At 35.0% G+C, this 15,141-nt stretch overlaps 2 protein-coding genes across 2 annotated transcripts; one reads left to right on the plus strand and one right to left on the minus strand.

The window, feature by feature from the left end:
• The first annotated feature begins 1,316 nt into the window (after positions 1-1,316).
• Positions 1,317-12,508, plus strand: LOC106783919. Its single transcript, XM_014742928.1, has 10 exons — positions 1,317-1,397; positions 2,945-3,106; positions 4,467-4,836; positions 5,313-5,741; positions 6,125-6,315; positions 9,150-9,279; positions 10,553-10,693; positions 10,875-11,059; positions 11,384-11,610; positions 11,704-12,508. Exons 1-10 carry the CDS (start codon positions 1,332-1,334, stop codon positions 11,828-11,830), a joined length of 2,028 nt encoding a protein of 675 aa, XP_014598414.1. The 5' UTR covers positions 1,317-1,331; the 3' UTR covers positions 11,831-12,508.
• Positions 11,954-14,795, minus strand: LOC106783920 (dnaJ homolog subfamily C member 22). The gene is made up of 5 exons (XM_014742929.1): positions 13,941-14,795; positions 13,654-13,801; positions 13,098-13,462; positions 12,908-13,015; positions 11,954-12,752 (listed from the first exon to the last, which is right to left on the minus strand). The coding sequence occupies exons 1-5, from the start codon at positions 14,214-14,216 to the stop codon at positions 12,546-12,548; spliced, it is 1,104 nt and encodes a 367-aa protein (XP_014598415.1). The 5' UTR covers positions 14,217-14,795; the 3' UTR covers positions 11,954-12,545.
• Positions 14,796-15,141: the final 346 nt, after the last annotated feature.

Consider the following 15,141-nt stretch of genomic DNA (forward strand, 5'->3'; position numbering starts at 1 on the left):
ATCTTGTATATTATCAAGTTTCAATTGAATTCAATCGTCTTTCTTTACGTTAAGTTTACTTCTATCTTTGGCAAAAATAATGCGTGTCGATCATGTTCGAATAAATTACAGTTTGCGCACTTTCGATTAACAATTGATAAGAGAAAACAAGAAAAAATATATATATACCTATGAGAAGATAGATCCAAAAGAAATTTGTTTTTTTTTAGGCTCGACTGAAATAGGTGAAGGTTAATAAATAGCGATCTAATAAACTCGTAACGCGAGGTGCCAGTTCGAAGACGTAGTAAATTTATTGAGTTACTTGCAAACGGTTAGCACGTAACAAAAGGCAATTTTCTATGAGCGTGCCGGTGTGTATCGGAGAGTAACACCTGGCCCAGATTCGCGACTGCGCGATAAATACAGATGCATGTACTTACATATGTTAGGTACCTACAACCCTTAGACGATGATGCGAGTGCAATTTAAACGTCAGTACACAATCAGTATCCAATCAAATCCTTATCGAAGAGATCGTTTCTTTCTTCCCCTTTCGATCTATTCGAGCATACTTAATCTTTTGTCGTTGTTGTAAATAATATACGGTTCGCATGATCGAGCATATCGATGTCATGTCGGATTACGTATTTTTCGGTATACTTTTTAGTAGTTTACGTATGATCGATCGAAATTAATGTTGAAAAAAGCATCGTTTAAAATGATCTTATCTTTAGTTTTCTAATTATATGAAATTTAAACAGATTTAGAATGTGCGGAGCTTTTGGAAGAGCGGGAAGACAGGCGCGCCAGAACGAGCGCATTCGGACCATGACCCAGACCTATGCAGCTCTCTCTTTCCGAGAGTGCATCTATGTACGAAATTAGTTGACACGCTGCAAAAGGTCGCATTAAACTTTTCATTGGCCGTAGTCGGCTGCGAAAGGCTGCTCTTTATTGAGATACGTTTGACTTTATTTAGATGAGTTTGTATAATTTGAGTCATGGAATTGCTAGAAAATGGAACAAAGTTGAACAGTGATATAATGAAATCCATTTTTTTTTAGGAAAGTTTAATAGTTTTTGGTGATGCTATCGTTTGCGAATAGAACTTGTCATAGTAGGTCTATCGAAAATTTGTTTTCCTTATATTTATAAATTTTGTATTTGTATTTAAAATATTTATAAGCAATTTAAGTTTTATTACAAAATAATTGTACGCAAAATGGACAAAAAAGAAAGTATCGAGGTAATGGTTAAACGTGAACATAAAATTCTGAATTTGTAATTTCTAATTATTCTTTTGCAGTGATTTTTGAAAAGAAGAGAAGGATTCCTTTTCGAACACGGACATGGTGTTGAAATTTGTGGACATCCTGTTATCTACTTCAATGTTAATTTATCTGCTTGTTATACTTGTAAGTATATGTACGTCATATAATTTACAGAAAATAATGTCTGTACGATACGATTTAATGAAAAAATAGATTTGTATTATGCAACGTAAAGACAAACAAATGTAAACAATTCATTTAAAGATGCAGAGATTCAACAAACAAGTTTATTTTTGTTTATCATCGGCAGGAAACGGAGGAGTAAATAGTATAGTAAGCTATCTCGAATAGTTGACGAGAAGATTCGTCTAAATTTTAGTCGTGTCGAATGTCAATGACACGTGCCGATGGTATTTGCACGTGACGGTAAATTAAAGATCATTATGATTCAGGTTGATCTCGCATGCTTGTTATTAACAACGTTAACCTCCACGCTTCGAGGTGTCTTATGAATTTTATTGAAGCTCGATATACCACTTTGGTCGAGCGTGCAAATTAAATTGAAAAATTTCTACCCGAAATTAGAAGCGAGCTCGATATCGTATGCTAACTTTGTCGTATCCTTTGTCGAACGGTTCATTTCATTCGAGAAGAATCAAAATCCATTTGAAATAACTAAATATAGGCTTTTTTATTTACAAATATAATTAAGTTAAATTTGACCCGATACTTTTCTTTTTTTTTTTTTCAGTATAAGAAAATATCAAACGTTTGTTTCAACTTTTTTATTCCAACTGAAATAAATCTCAGAGAATATAAATTTTTACACAATAGATTTGTTTCAAGAAGTAAAAAAATAAAAGGTGAAAGATGAAAGCGTGCGAGGAATATATATTCGTTGAAACAGAGAAAAACTTTTCAAGGTCGAAATAAACTAACGGCGTGAATCGCGAAAAGTTCCACATACATTTACGTCTATCAATGTCAGAAATATGCACGAAGTTGAAGTTAATCGGTCGTGGTTTCCGGACCGTGTGTATTGCATTCCCTTTCCAATTGAGGAATCAAGAAAACGTGCGTCGTTATTCACTAAATAGGTACCGACCGAATATTGATCTCAATATTAAATGTCTGGGAGACTTCTTCAAAATTCGATTAATAGAGGATTATCGGAACTTTCGCGATTTCAAACATTGTTAGTCAATCTGAGCCATCCGATGACGTTCGATTCGTAGAGAGTATGACTAGATGCTATGCTGTATGCTAGGAAAATTGAAAAGTTGGCCAAGGGCCAAAAATATCGGCGACAAGGCTCATCGGTCGATGTAACATCGCCGAAATAGCACACGCGGAGGGACGAAAATACGAATTTACGTGCACTCGTAGGAATATACCTTACCTAGAGTAGCTTTATTCTATCTCTTACTTTTTCTTTCTTTCTTTCTCTTCCTGGTACGAAACTCGTTCGGTCGTTGGCACGACTATCTCGTACGTACATACGTTTAACGTACGAAAAGCGCTAATGTAAAGGTGATCTCTGATCAAAACAACTTTGTTTATAAATTATTTGAACGATATTTATATCGTATCGTAAAGTTACATTAACGTTCGTCGACTATAATTCAAATTTACGTTCATTAACCCCAATGTTTTTTTTTAATTTCGTTGATTCATTTTGAATTGGTTTTCAGGAACCATTTGAATTCGATGATCCTGTGTCAATAATGGCGGGTTATCGTAGGGTGAATCTCGTGACAACCAATGAGACTATGACCGGCAGCAGTATAGCGAGCAACATGATTGGCGAGTCCAGCGACAACGCAGTCGACACTCTTCGATCGACCACGCGACAAGTAAGCTCGTGTTGTTCCTTTCTCTCTCTCTCTTTCTCTTTCTCTCTCTCTCTCTCTCTCTCTCTCTCTCTCTCTCTCTCTCTCTCTCTTTACTTTATCTTCATAAGGTGCACCAATCAAAGAAAAGTCACCCTTTTGAAATTTCTTGTTTATCTTTCCTAACTGAAGAGATCGACAAAATTAATTCGGATTAATGAACTCAAGGTTCGTGTTATATTTAAAAATATATACGTGTGTGTCAGTATATACAATAACTCTAGGAAGAAAAATCTTTTCCTAATTGGACAAAGTATTTTGAATTGGTGAGTACAGTCAAGAAATGATTCTCGGTTTTCGATAGGAGTAGGAAAAAACTATTTTCTATGTTTTTTTTACCGTTGATCGGCGTTATATACATACGAACTTTACACCTACACAATGATATTTCGATTTACACGATAAAAACGGAGGAATAACAGAAGACAGGGAAAAAGAAGCTGGGCAAACTGGAGGGGCTTCCCCCACCAGGTCTCATTAATGCATCTTACTGTATATACATATAATACATAGATAGATGCGTATATATGCTAATCAGTCGTGCGTACATTTATGCGCACACGAGGCACCGACCGAGGCGCGAGAGCTTAACCGACATATAAATAGCGTGTTTAAAGAGAGCCGCTAGAACTCGTGTATACTTCTTACGAGACGATCCTAAGGAGTACCGATAGCAATCCAACGAAAAACCGGTGCTACTTTCGTTTTCATTTTTTCAAGAAAAAACCCTCGAAGTTGATATTTTTGTAAAAACAAAAATAAAGACCGCGTCAATTTTGAATGTGCTGTGCTGCGTCTAATAATACAATGTATCGGTGATCGTTGCAACGTGTTTGAATACAAGTAAATAAAGCTAATTAAACGTTTAGCAATTAATGAGAAATGTTTGTTACATTTGAAATTAAGTGGGGGGAAAAAAGGAAGAATATTCTTCGACAGGAAATGAAGTTTCCTAAACTAACGCGAGGTCTATCGACGCCATAAGAGAAAAAAATAGGTCGTTGAAATCGCTGCACGCATACCTGCATCGATCAACTAACGCTGCGTTCTTTTTATCGCGACCCTTTTGCATGCTAATTTTGTTGGGTACGATGGACCTACTAACTTTCTAACGAACCACCACTTTTTCGTTGGTTTTTATCGAAGTGAACTTTTATAAGTTTGTGTATTGTTAAAATATATGAACATTTCGAATTATTCAAATATATTCAAATAATATATATGTGCGATTATAAATGGTTTATAATCCGTAATAATTATGAACGATTCGTATTGAAATATATATCTATTTAATTAATGAATTTCATTGTTATTTGTTTGGCAGAAAGTTCGACGGGTTTACGGAGAACAGAAGAATTATCAAAAGAACGAGAAGACGCATAGGGCAAGAAGCAGCGTCGTCAACAATTACAGCATCGTTGCCTCCAGAGGCGAGCTCTCTCGAAATAACTACACCGTCGATGCTACGTCAAAGGACGTTACGAAGAAACGAGCGTCTTTCCTCAACTCGAGTAAGATCTATGCGAAGGAATCAAGTCCTCGTACATCCGTCTTCTTCGCTAGAGATTTAACAGGGAAAAATTCCAAGGACATCGAAAGGACTCAAATCTCGAGCACAAGGCTAGCTCGAACTTACAACGGTAGTTCACGACTTTTGGCTAAGTCTGCCTCCGTCCCAGCGATTCTTGACGAAGGTATTGGCTCCTTTCATTTTTCATATTTATCACGTTTTATTTTTATTGTTACGCGTCTACTCATAAGTTTATTATTTCGTTTGGCAAACTGTCAATTTTACTTCAAGTCTTAGTTAACTAGTTTTCATCTAAAGTAATAAAGACAAAAGTAAATGTAATGTTGCAAGAAGATTTAATTAATTAATCGATTAAAGAAACTTTGTCATATCTTGGTACATATTCCAATGTTAGGAGACTAAATTTATGATTTTGAGGCTTACAATTAATGTCTTACGACCATTTTTTTAACATCATACGTGTTGCATCACGCGTCATTGATACGGCATGAATACCTTGTGTTACATTGAGTCACGATTTTGATTCGTATCGGATTTCTGAAGGTCGGAAAACAAATATTGAAGAATCGAGATTTTCGTGACAGTTTTTATAGGTACATAAAAATGATTTTGAATCTCCCGTTTTATACTTTTGTCAAGGTTTACGACGAAAAGAGAAATCTTTTGTGAGAGACGAAAGAAAACACGAAGAGGGTATACTGAAAAGATCGTCAGCTTTTTTGGCAAGTTTAACTCAAGCGGGCCTTCGATCAGCTGAGAAGAGGGACAACGTTGTCGAAGATTCCTCCTGGTTTCCAGAATCTTTGAGATTGAATGGATATAGATCGAGTAGATACTCTACTCTGAAAGGATACTTTTCAAATACAAACAGCGAGAACGAGCTTAGGCCAGTGTTAGGAAAATCGAGTGGTTCTCAAATTTTGTCAACTAGCTGGAAAAAGAACGTAGGGGTCAACGTGAAGAAATCGGTGTCCTTCAGTTCGGACACTAGCTTCGAGGAGAAGCGAGCACCCTATCGTAAGCCAACTGTTCACGAGGTCAAGGTCTACCACAAGGGCGTGCTTCAAGGTAAACATGCGTCAATTTCGTGCTTTCATTATATTATTTGGCACAAAGAAGTTGTTAGATTTTTCTACTTTTTTTTCCCCTACTATGACAATTTACATATTAATTATCATAAGTCGGTTGTATTAAATGCAAATAAGTTGTATTTATTTTTATATGACAAATTTACATTTAAATTATTATTTAGAATATTAATTTTTTGTCTAACTGTGTTAGAATTTCTATAAAGATAATTAGACATTCATAGTTAATTAATAATAAGAGAAATAATTTCTGACGTAGAAAATTCGTGTGGCAGATAACGCGTTAACCAATTCCATTTTATTGTTAAACTTTATTCATCGGTGATACTCATCCTTTATTTTCTAAAATTGATTGAACGACAGATCGTGCCACTCGCGAAGACAATTTCAAAGTAAAAGTGCCACCTTCGTGGGAAATACCCTCGGAGGGCCCCAAAGCCCTCTTGAGGGCCGCTATGGAAGCCGACGACACGATTTTGAAAGAAGTCGTGATGCGTGCTCGCAAGTCTGATTTGTGCGATGTCGATGTTAATATGACTGACAGTAGCGGCAGGGTGAGTTCATTGAATTATTTTATTATTTTTATATAATAAATAATTAGAATTATTTGCAAATAATGATAGCGATGGAAAAATTGCCATCGCTATCACTTGTTATATTTGCGATACATACATTACGGAAATATATAGTTATTTTTCACTGTAAAATATGATCGTAGGTATAATGAATTAATGGCCAAACAGGTGTATGTAAATAGATGATGAACTCCGCGACGAAGCTCTGACGTTCATTTCAAGAGATACTTCAAATCTCTGAACAGTTGTCTCGTCTTTTTTATTCCTTACGTCACAAGATATACTTCGAGATAGATAAATTCATTATTCCGTTTACGATTCCGATCTTGTTACGATAAGCATGATTTCTTTGTTTTTCTTCGCCGTTTGAGAATACGAGCTGCTTCGTTCGATTATTATTTCAAGCGATTTCATTCGAAATCATTTTACGAGGTTACCTATATGAATTGTATCGACACCCACGTTAATGTCTTTCCAATGGAAAATTTTCCATTTCAATTAGAAGAGATAAGGAGGGAAAAGAAATTGTAAATAAAATCTATATAATCTGAATGGCAGTATGCAAAGACTGGCCGAAAAATAGAAAAACAAATAATAATATCTGTGAAAAGGTTCGATGATATTCACGTGGGATCGATCAAAGTATAACGTAACTCGGTAGATATATCGCTATCTATGCCATTTTGAAGGATGTCTTCAGCGAAAGGGAATTCAAAGGAACAACTTCTCTGTTGGTTACAGAAACTCGATCGCGTGGAATGACAATTTGTATTTATAGCTTACCATATACATTAGTAGCGTGCGCGCGCGCGCCTATTGATTTTCCACAGGACAAATGTAGAAAAAGGAATATCTTTTGAATAGCAAAGTTGAATATGAGATCGACTGCTTTTTGAACCAAGAGATACATTTATTGTAACACAAAAACAACTTTGGTTTTCAATCATTATTTTTGTATGTTGCGAATGATATCAATGTTTTTACTTCTTCTCTCTCTCTCTCTCTCTTTCTCTCTCTTGATTTATTTCTCTTATTCTTAGATTTTTAAAAGATCAATGAGCAACAGATATATTTCGAAAGTAAAATCATTCAAAGAGATGTATGATGCAACTATATACATAGACATCCTTCGGCATATTCTTCAGCAGGGAAACGATAATGAATTATCCATGCGGAATGTTTCTGGCCGCATTCCGTATGCGGTAATATCGTAGAAAGATTAAAATCTCTTCTTCGGCTTTGACCATATCGAGTATGTGCATGGTCGTCTTCTTCTTCTTCTTATTCTTTTTCTTCTTATAATTAGTCTTCTTTTTCAATAATATCAATGACAACGATTTGAAGTTGTTAGAAAAGGATCTTCAGAGATATGTGAGGATAATCTATATTTAAATTAATATGAAAAAAAAGAACAAAAGAAAAGAAGAAGAGAAATTAGAATATTTTCGAGAAAAATATACTTATGCAAATCGTTGAAAATAATATTAACGAATGTTTTCTGTTTACTGATGAAACGTATGAAACGTGTTGTTTAAATGAAAGTACGTAAGAGGAATATATTTAGCTGCTGAAGAGAGTTGTACGATTAGAAAGAACTAGCGAGAGAGAGAGAAAGAGAGACTTGCGTGCTTGGCTATTCTAATTACGGGCACTGCCGATTGGAAAGATCCTTCTCCCTCGTTCTTTCTTTCTCTCTCTTTCTTGTTCTCGTTATGTCTTCCGATGACGTGCTGTGCATTGGTGATTTACATTGAATATTATCATGGATCACGAGCAACGTCTTGTCAGGATCGATATTCTCTTGTCGATCTTGCATGACGACAAACTTCCGTTCTTTTTTATAATGCCTCGTAAAATACAATATATTATAAATACTAAATTTATAATCAAAAAATCTATATTTTTTTGAATTAAAGATTACTAATGAAACATATATTTGTGTTAATACGTAATATGAAGTTTTATTTGATATTATTACATTGAAAATGAAGAGAAACTTTTTCATGTAATATTACTTGGCTTTAAAATATTTATCTTAACAGATCTTGTTTTTCAATTATTTATATTTCTTCTTATCAGCCATTAAAAGTGTTACGAAAAGAAAATTAATCTTTAGGTGCATAACAAATTTCTTAAGATCAGTGCAAACGTTTCTTAAAACGATGGAGCAAATCCACACCCAGTAAATCGTCGTTTCGTGCTTTAGCACCTCCCAAAGTGTATTTCCATGTGGCGCATAGTGACGCAAGTAAAGTAATAACGCTGGGACGATCGTATGAACGTCAGTGGTCACTTAATAAATTCATCCTCGACGGATAGTCCATTATGCGTCTTGTCGAGATCAACGTTGTTGCAAAATGAAACATGTCTTGTATCCTATCTTTCGCAAGTCCGCTGGTTGTTGATAAAAATTGCGTATTTTTTTGCGATTTACCTGCTGCGAATTTGAGGCCTTTTCGTCGAACGTTTGCTATTTTAACATTTCAAATTGCGTCGTTGTAACTTTAAATAGAACGAAACGATGGTAACCGTTGTAGTTAATTCTCTAGTTTATTTCACGTTTATTTTATCATTTCTTATTTTTTAAAATCCGAACAAAACAACGATGTTTCTGATTATTTCTAAAGGTAATTATTATAATAATATGAAATGATTGATATCTCGTTGAAATCGTAGTATCGCCCACGTTTTACGTTGACGTCACATTCAAAGGCGTTGAGTTTTCTCTGGCGTCACAATACTTCTCTACTAGCATACCAATTTGTCCGTTAAGAAAATCAACTAACGTCGTGATTACATGCTCATGTGTGTAGACGGCTATAAGCTATATGGCTGGAAACGGTGCTGCAGCGATGTTGGAGCTAGCACTGTCCTTCGAGGGTGCCGATGTTAACCTTCCCGACAACGAAGGCAACACGCCGCTTCATTTTGCGGCTCAAGCTGGTAAGTTCGACGTTATAACGAACAGTACATTCTTTTCTTGTTTTTTTTTTTTTTTTCAAATCTATCCTTTTTATCATTCGCATCTTCAATCATCTGCTACAAGTTTCTGTCTTTGTCATGGATCTTTCCATTGCAAAAGTGATTCGTAAAATGAATTGCATTTTTCATAGTAATATACATAGTTGAATTATAAAAAACAAAGATGCAAATTCTAGATCAGCATTTTTAAATCTTTTTGTCGAACGATTCAATACATTTGTTTGTGATGATACCGCAGCCCAAATGTTTATAATATACAATTTTGAAAAACCTGGTAGACCGTAGTCACTGTATATTATTTCAAAAATACGACTTTTTTTCGTTTCTTTTTTTTTACCGCGATATATATTCTCGCAAAAACATTTTACGAGAACTTTCTGGAAATCTCTTAGAAATGAATCATTTTGCTCGTTTCATGGCGTAAGTTGGCATTATCACTTGGACGTCCCAGCAAAAGTTTAGCCACGGTTTGTAGATTGAAAAACGCTGTTTTAGATTATGATTCAGAATAATTTGTAAATGACATTGTCCAAACAAGAGACTTGATGATTTGCTTGTTTGTTTTCTAAAGTTCAACACATTAACTATTGTTAACACCATCCATTCTAAACACATACATCGATAATTCCTTGCTGATTGTTTGGGAAAATTCATTGAGTTCGTAAGAACTCGTTAAGTTTCCAGATCGTTCGTAAATTCGAAGGAGAGTTTTAACGGTAGAATCTGTTAAACTTCAACAGCCTCCTTGTGTAGCTCGTACCTTTTGAAATTTTGTAAACAGTCGGCGAAATGTCGATTAGAAAATGTTTGGAACGCGACTCGAGGCTAACGCCAAAGTCTCGTATGTGTGTAGGCAATGCTAACCAACGTTACCGAAAATAACTGACTTTGGAGTACTCGATACTCGCGTGGTACGCGATGACGTGCACTGAAAAATCTTCCTTCGTTTGTGCCTGTTTATCGAATTTACCATCACCTACACATATAAATATCTATATACTTATTCATTAATTTATACTACATCGTAGATATGCTCTAGCGTTTAAGACATTTTTTTACACAAAAAAGTAATTTGTCTTTGAATATTCGTTTATATTTGCCCACCAATTTAGAACATTTCGTTTATACTACAAATAGTTGAGCAATCAGTTTCAGAAATTGTTTCTATATTACGACGATTCATTGCATGCAAACTAAAGTAGGTTTTTATTTTATTTGCTTATTCATATCGTAGGTCAAACCGAGTGCCTGAACGTTCTTCTTCAAAGGTGTCCCGACATCGAGGTCGATGCAAGAAACACATTAGGATTCACGCCTCTTATGAAGGCAGCCCTTCAAGGACGAACGAAATGCGCTAAAATATTGCTCTTTGCAGGTTGATGATTCATAGCTTTTATTTTCTTTCTAATCAAAATTATATGCCGTTAAACTAACAAATATTAATCTTCGGATAGAAACTAACAATTAACTATTAACTTTAAAAGATTTTATTGGAAAGTATAATTAGATATATCATAACATTTATTGATTATTTTTTCTTATTCTGAATATCGTAGGAGCAAACCCCACGTTGCGGGATCATGGAAGAGGATTAAGAGCCGAACAATGGGCAAGATTTTGTGGGAGGTACGTTTGTGCCGAAGTAATCGAAAGATTTGCGAGACATCGTTTGTTGGAGAGAACAACGTCGTGTCGTTGGGGAAGTGAACCAGAATTAGCAGCAAAGGTTCTTCAGGGAAAGGTACGTTAAGTTTTTGAATAAAATACTAATCCTCTCAAATAAATCAATATATAGTATATTATTAAATTGATCACATTATGAAAATAGATTTTTATATGCAACAATGTAATAGTAAAAATATTTACATTTCTATTACTAATGAAAATGCCTACATTATTATTATTAATATAATAAAAATACCTATATTAAGTAAATGATTAAATACAATTAACAATAAAAATGTAGGTATTTTTCTGGTTAAGTTTTTAATAGTGAAAATATCTAAATTTGTATTATTTTTCAGCACTCATCCTTATTAAAGTGAAATTTCAATTTGTATCACAGGTAACGCCTATCCCAATAACACCGTTACCAACCTCCTCGACAGGCTTGAAATCCAGGATTAGAAAAGTATTTCGAACGAGTTCGGGTCCCGATCGAAGTTCCTTTTCCTTGGTCTCGCAATTGACGAGTGCAGCTCTCTGCGCGAGTAGTCCTGCGTTGCCAAAGAACGGTCAAGTGCCTCCAGTCGTCAAAAGTCTTTTAAGACCTCTCAGTGTACCTCAGTTAAGGTGCGGATTGGTTACTTCGATCGAAACGAAACATTTACTTTTGGCCTTTCGACCTATGTTTATTTTATTTTGGAATTTCTTTCTTTCTTTTAGGATCACCCTAGTTTCGCCGCAAGATTTCATTGATAAAAATGGCGAAAAGTGTGGGGGGGCCAGTTTCGCAGAAAGGATTGAAAGTGCTATTGTGAAACCGCCGAGAACGAAAAAGAAAAGCAAGTAATTTATTGATAATCCATGGAAAAATTCCGCTGACAATGAATGGAAAGAGAAAATCGCACATTTTGTGCTTACGTCGTAAAGCGCGACGATATTTTCGAGTTGAGTAGCTCGTAGGTATGATAGCTTTTTTTACCTCAAAAATCACAGTTGTATCGTCCACGAGAGAATTTATGGTGGAAAGTCGAAGATCAAAAAGGAAAGTCCTTCAAACTCTACGAGGATTCCAAAAGTGTATCCACGTTTTACGATCTACGATTAAAATAGTGTTTATTGTTATACGTGAAACGCCACAATGCCGTGGTCAAAGTTTAGAAACATTTTTCGAGCCGGTCGAAGGTTTATATTTTTAGATCATCAATGTTCTTAACTGATTGCTTCTATGCGGTCAGGGGCACTCGATGAAAAATATTGTTTTTTTCCGATGGATAAACTGGATGCTGGAATTACGTCGATTATCTTAAGTGCGATAATCGAGGAGTCACGTTGTCCTTAGACGTTTAAATATTTATCCTGAGAGCAACGACGTCGAAGAAAGCCGCTTGGCGATTTGCCCGAACGAGTGTTTACTCTTAATGAATGATGTTAAACTTCATTTAAGTACATGTGGTATGAAACTTTTGTATGGACTATTACGATTATCACACGATTGTTTAAATAAACGTCTCGTTTGACATTGGAAGCAGCTTGTTCTCCAAGATACTTCACCCGAGAATCGTTCATTCCGATCTTCGATTTCGGCGTTGCCTTCGGTTTTTAGCCTTGGATAGTATTTCATAGGCTTGCTGTATTTCCATAAACTTTTCTTGAGCTTTTCGCCTCTCTTTTCGCGTTCCCTTGACTTTATCCGGATGATTATCCCTCGAAAGTGTTCTCCACTTGGCCGTAATTTCATTTTGCGAAGCTGATGGGGATAGATCAAGGACCTACGATGAGAAATAATAATGATTTGTGTTTTTTCATAGTATCAAGAATATTATATAGAGCGGCTTATATTAAAATAACATTGTTTTTTTAAAGGAGATTATTTGAGAGTTTTAAATGAGGTTTAATTGAGATGATATAATAGAAAAAAGCATACCTTATAGGCGTTTATTTCCCCTCGTGGATCAGATAGGTCCACGATTTGAGCCCACGTTGCCCAAAATCCTTGATGAACCGCTTGATTCCAGGTTGCTTTTAAACTCGCCTACAAGTACCAAATATGAAAGAAATATTATTCACGTTATATCGTCTCACGAGTACCACGAACGATTGTCAAATTAACAAACCTTAAGGTCGAGCCAAATTGGTGAAGTAAGGAAGTGCCGAATCGCATCGGACAATTTTATTTCTTCGCCTTCACTGTCAGTGATAATAGCATTGAAGTACAAATAACTACCTATGAATGAAAAATACAAGATAATAGCTAAGGATAGAGCGAACATTCTTCTGATCAATCCTCGCTTCTTTTTTGGTTTTAAACGCCACCGTTTGCTGAAGGTGTCGAACGCTAAACTCGATGCCACCACCATGAGAAATACCCAAGTAGTATCATCGCCGATGTAGTACAGAGTTGGATAAACGAGATAAGCTGCAATAAGCGCTGCCCATATCGTACCCCCTTCTCTGCCGATGTTTCCAACTGTCCAAACTCCTGTTAAATAATAAATACTACCAATTTAATTAACGAAAAAAAAAAAATACTTAAGCTACCGCTCGTTACTATCCAGTTTGGAATGAATTAAAAAATATTTTAGCGTATACTTGATAAATGTGCCTACATAAAGATAGGAACATTGCAGGGTAAAAAGCATTGGGAAACGGTATAGTGAAAAAACGCAATACCTAGAGCGATTATTATTGGTGTCAGAATTATCAAGTGCCGAAAATTAATTCCATTTATCTCGTCCTCCGGTATAGCACTGCAATAAATTTCAGCCCAGAAATAACCAACTGCATTTGCAGCAGTAAATCGTACGGTTGAAAACGACGGCTGCAAGAAAATATTACAATTTATATTTTATTTTTTGTTTTCCATTAGTCATAGATATAATGTAAACGACGTGCTATCCGATATGCATTATCCGTAGCGAATTTGTTGCTGATTCAGCAACGACTAATTATCACATTACCTTGCGGTTAGTTTTAACTTTGCGTTTAAATTCTTCGATAAATTTTGGATCATCGTTGGCATCGACCACGTAGGATGGAATTTTAAAAATGTCCCACAACCATCCAAGTCCTAGATAACCACCGAAAGTGCTTATGTATAAGAAGGCATGAGCGTCTCTGCCTAAATAAATATGATGAGCTCCGATGAAACCACCGAAAAGCCAAAGAACGTATGCCCAAAACTTCGATTTCCGTCCTGGAATTTTTTTATCCTGAGTCTTCGAGTTGTCCATCATCTTCGCCTATGTTTTTTTCTTTTTTTTTTTACTACGCGTGCCAGTTTATTTTCAGTTATCTTTACAATTTGTTAATTAATCTAGTAAAAATGTTATCCTCGCGTTATCTTCATTTTTATTTACGTTTTATCTATATCGAATAGTGGAACCGCGTCGTTAAACAATTTTATGGAACGTTGTAGGACACTTCCTTTGAATTTCTTTGATCTATGATACATATATCCTAATCTATATTCCGCTTTTTATTTCAATTTATACACTATTTACGTATTTTCACTCATGCAAGAACTCGTATTATTGCCTTATTTGTAAAAGATTCAAAGAACGTAAACGCACCAATATACCGCTTCGAACAACTACGAAACGTCTTCCCCTTCGTACTATCCTATGACACGTACGTGGTTCAACGCACCAGCAGGTATAACGGCACTTCTTTCAGGACCGTACCAACAAGAGCATAATTCTTTTTCCTTATTAATTTTAACTTTAAAAAATTCTTGTAAGGATGTAGAGTCTAAGGATTTCATTAATTAATCTTAATAACGAGTTTGTAATAACGTTTAATCGTATTGGTAAACATGTACAGTTCATTTCGTTTGTTTACATTAGTTTATCATTTTTGAAATAATATGAAATAAGTTTCTTAAAAATTAGCAATGTTTATTTAAAAATTAGGAGAGAAGTTTGGATTGCAATAATCTCTAGTTGATCTAATTAATAATAAAAAAGATAAAAAAACTGATATATATATATATATATATATATATATAATCTCATGTGAACTCTGATCATATTATTAATATTATTATATTAGTAAAAATATCGTTAGATATGCATAATATATATTTTTATTATTTCAAGCAACGTAGTTATAATTTCAAAGATGAAGATGGATTTATATTTTTGAAAAATCGATTGTTCTGCC

This window comes from Polistes canadensis, unplaced genomic scaffold (assembly GCF_001313835.1).
Source record: "Polistes canadensis isolate GaletaPanama2010 unplaced genomic scaffold, ASM131383v1 scaffold_27, whole genome shotgun sequence".
NCBI classification, from domain to species: Eukaryota; Metazoa; Arthropoda; class Insecta; order Hymenoptera; family Vespidae; genus Polistes; species Polistes canadensis.

Bases quoted from the DNA above. Each gene is read 5' to 3' on its own strand.
- LOC106783919 (XM_014742928.1), top strand. From the start codon at position 1,332: ATGGTGTTGAAATTTGTGGACATCCTGTTATCTACTTCAATGTTAATT. The intron at 9,280-10,552 runs GTAAGTTCGACG...TTCATATCGTAG, and splicing joins TCATTTTGCGGCTCAAGCTG to GTCAAACCGAGTGCCTGAAC. The intron at 10,694-10,874 runs GTTGATGATTCA...TGAATATCGTAG, and splicing joins TAAAATATTGCTCTTTGCAG to GAGCAAACCCCACGTTGCGG.
- LOC106783920 (XM_014742929.1), bottom strand. From the start codon at position 14,216: ATGATGGACAACTCGAAGACTCAGGATAAAAAAATTCCAGGACGGAAA. The intron at 13,463-13,653 runs GTATTGCGTTTT...ATTATTTAACAG, and splicing joins ACCAATAATAATCGCTCTAG to GAGTTTGGACAGTTGGAAAC. The intron at 12,753-12,907 runs GTATGCTTTTTT...TTCTCATCGTAG, and splicing joins GGGAAATAAACGCCTATAAG to GTCCTTGATCTATCCCCATC.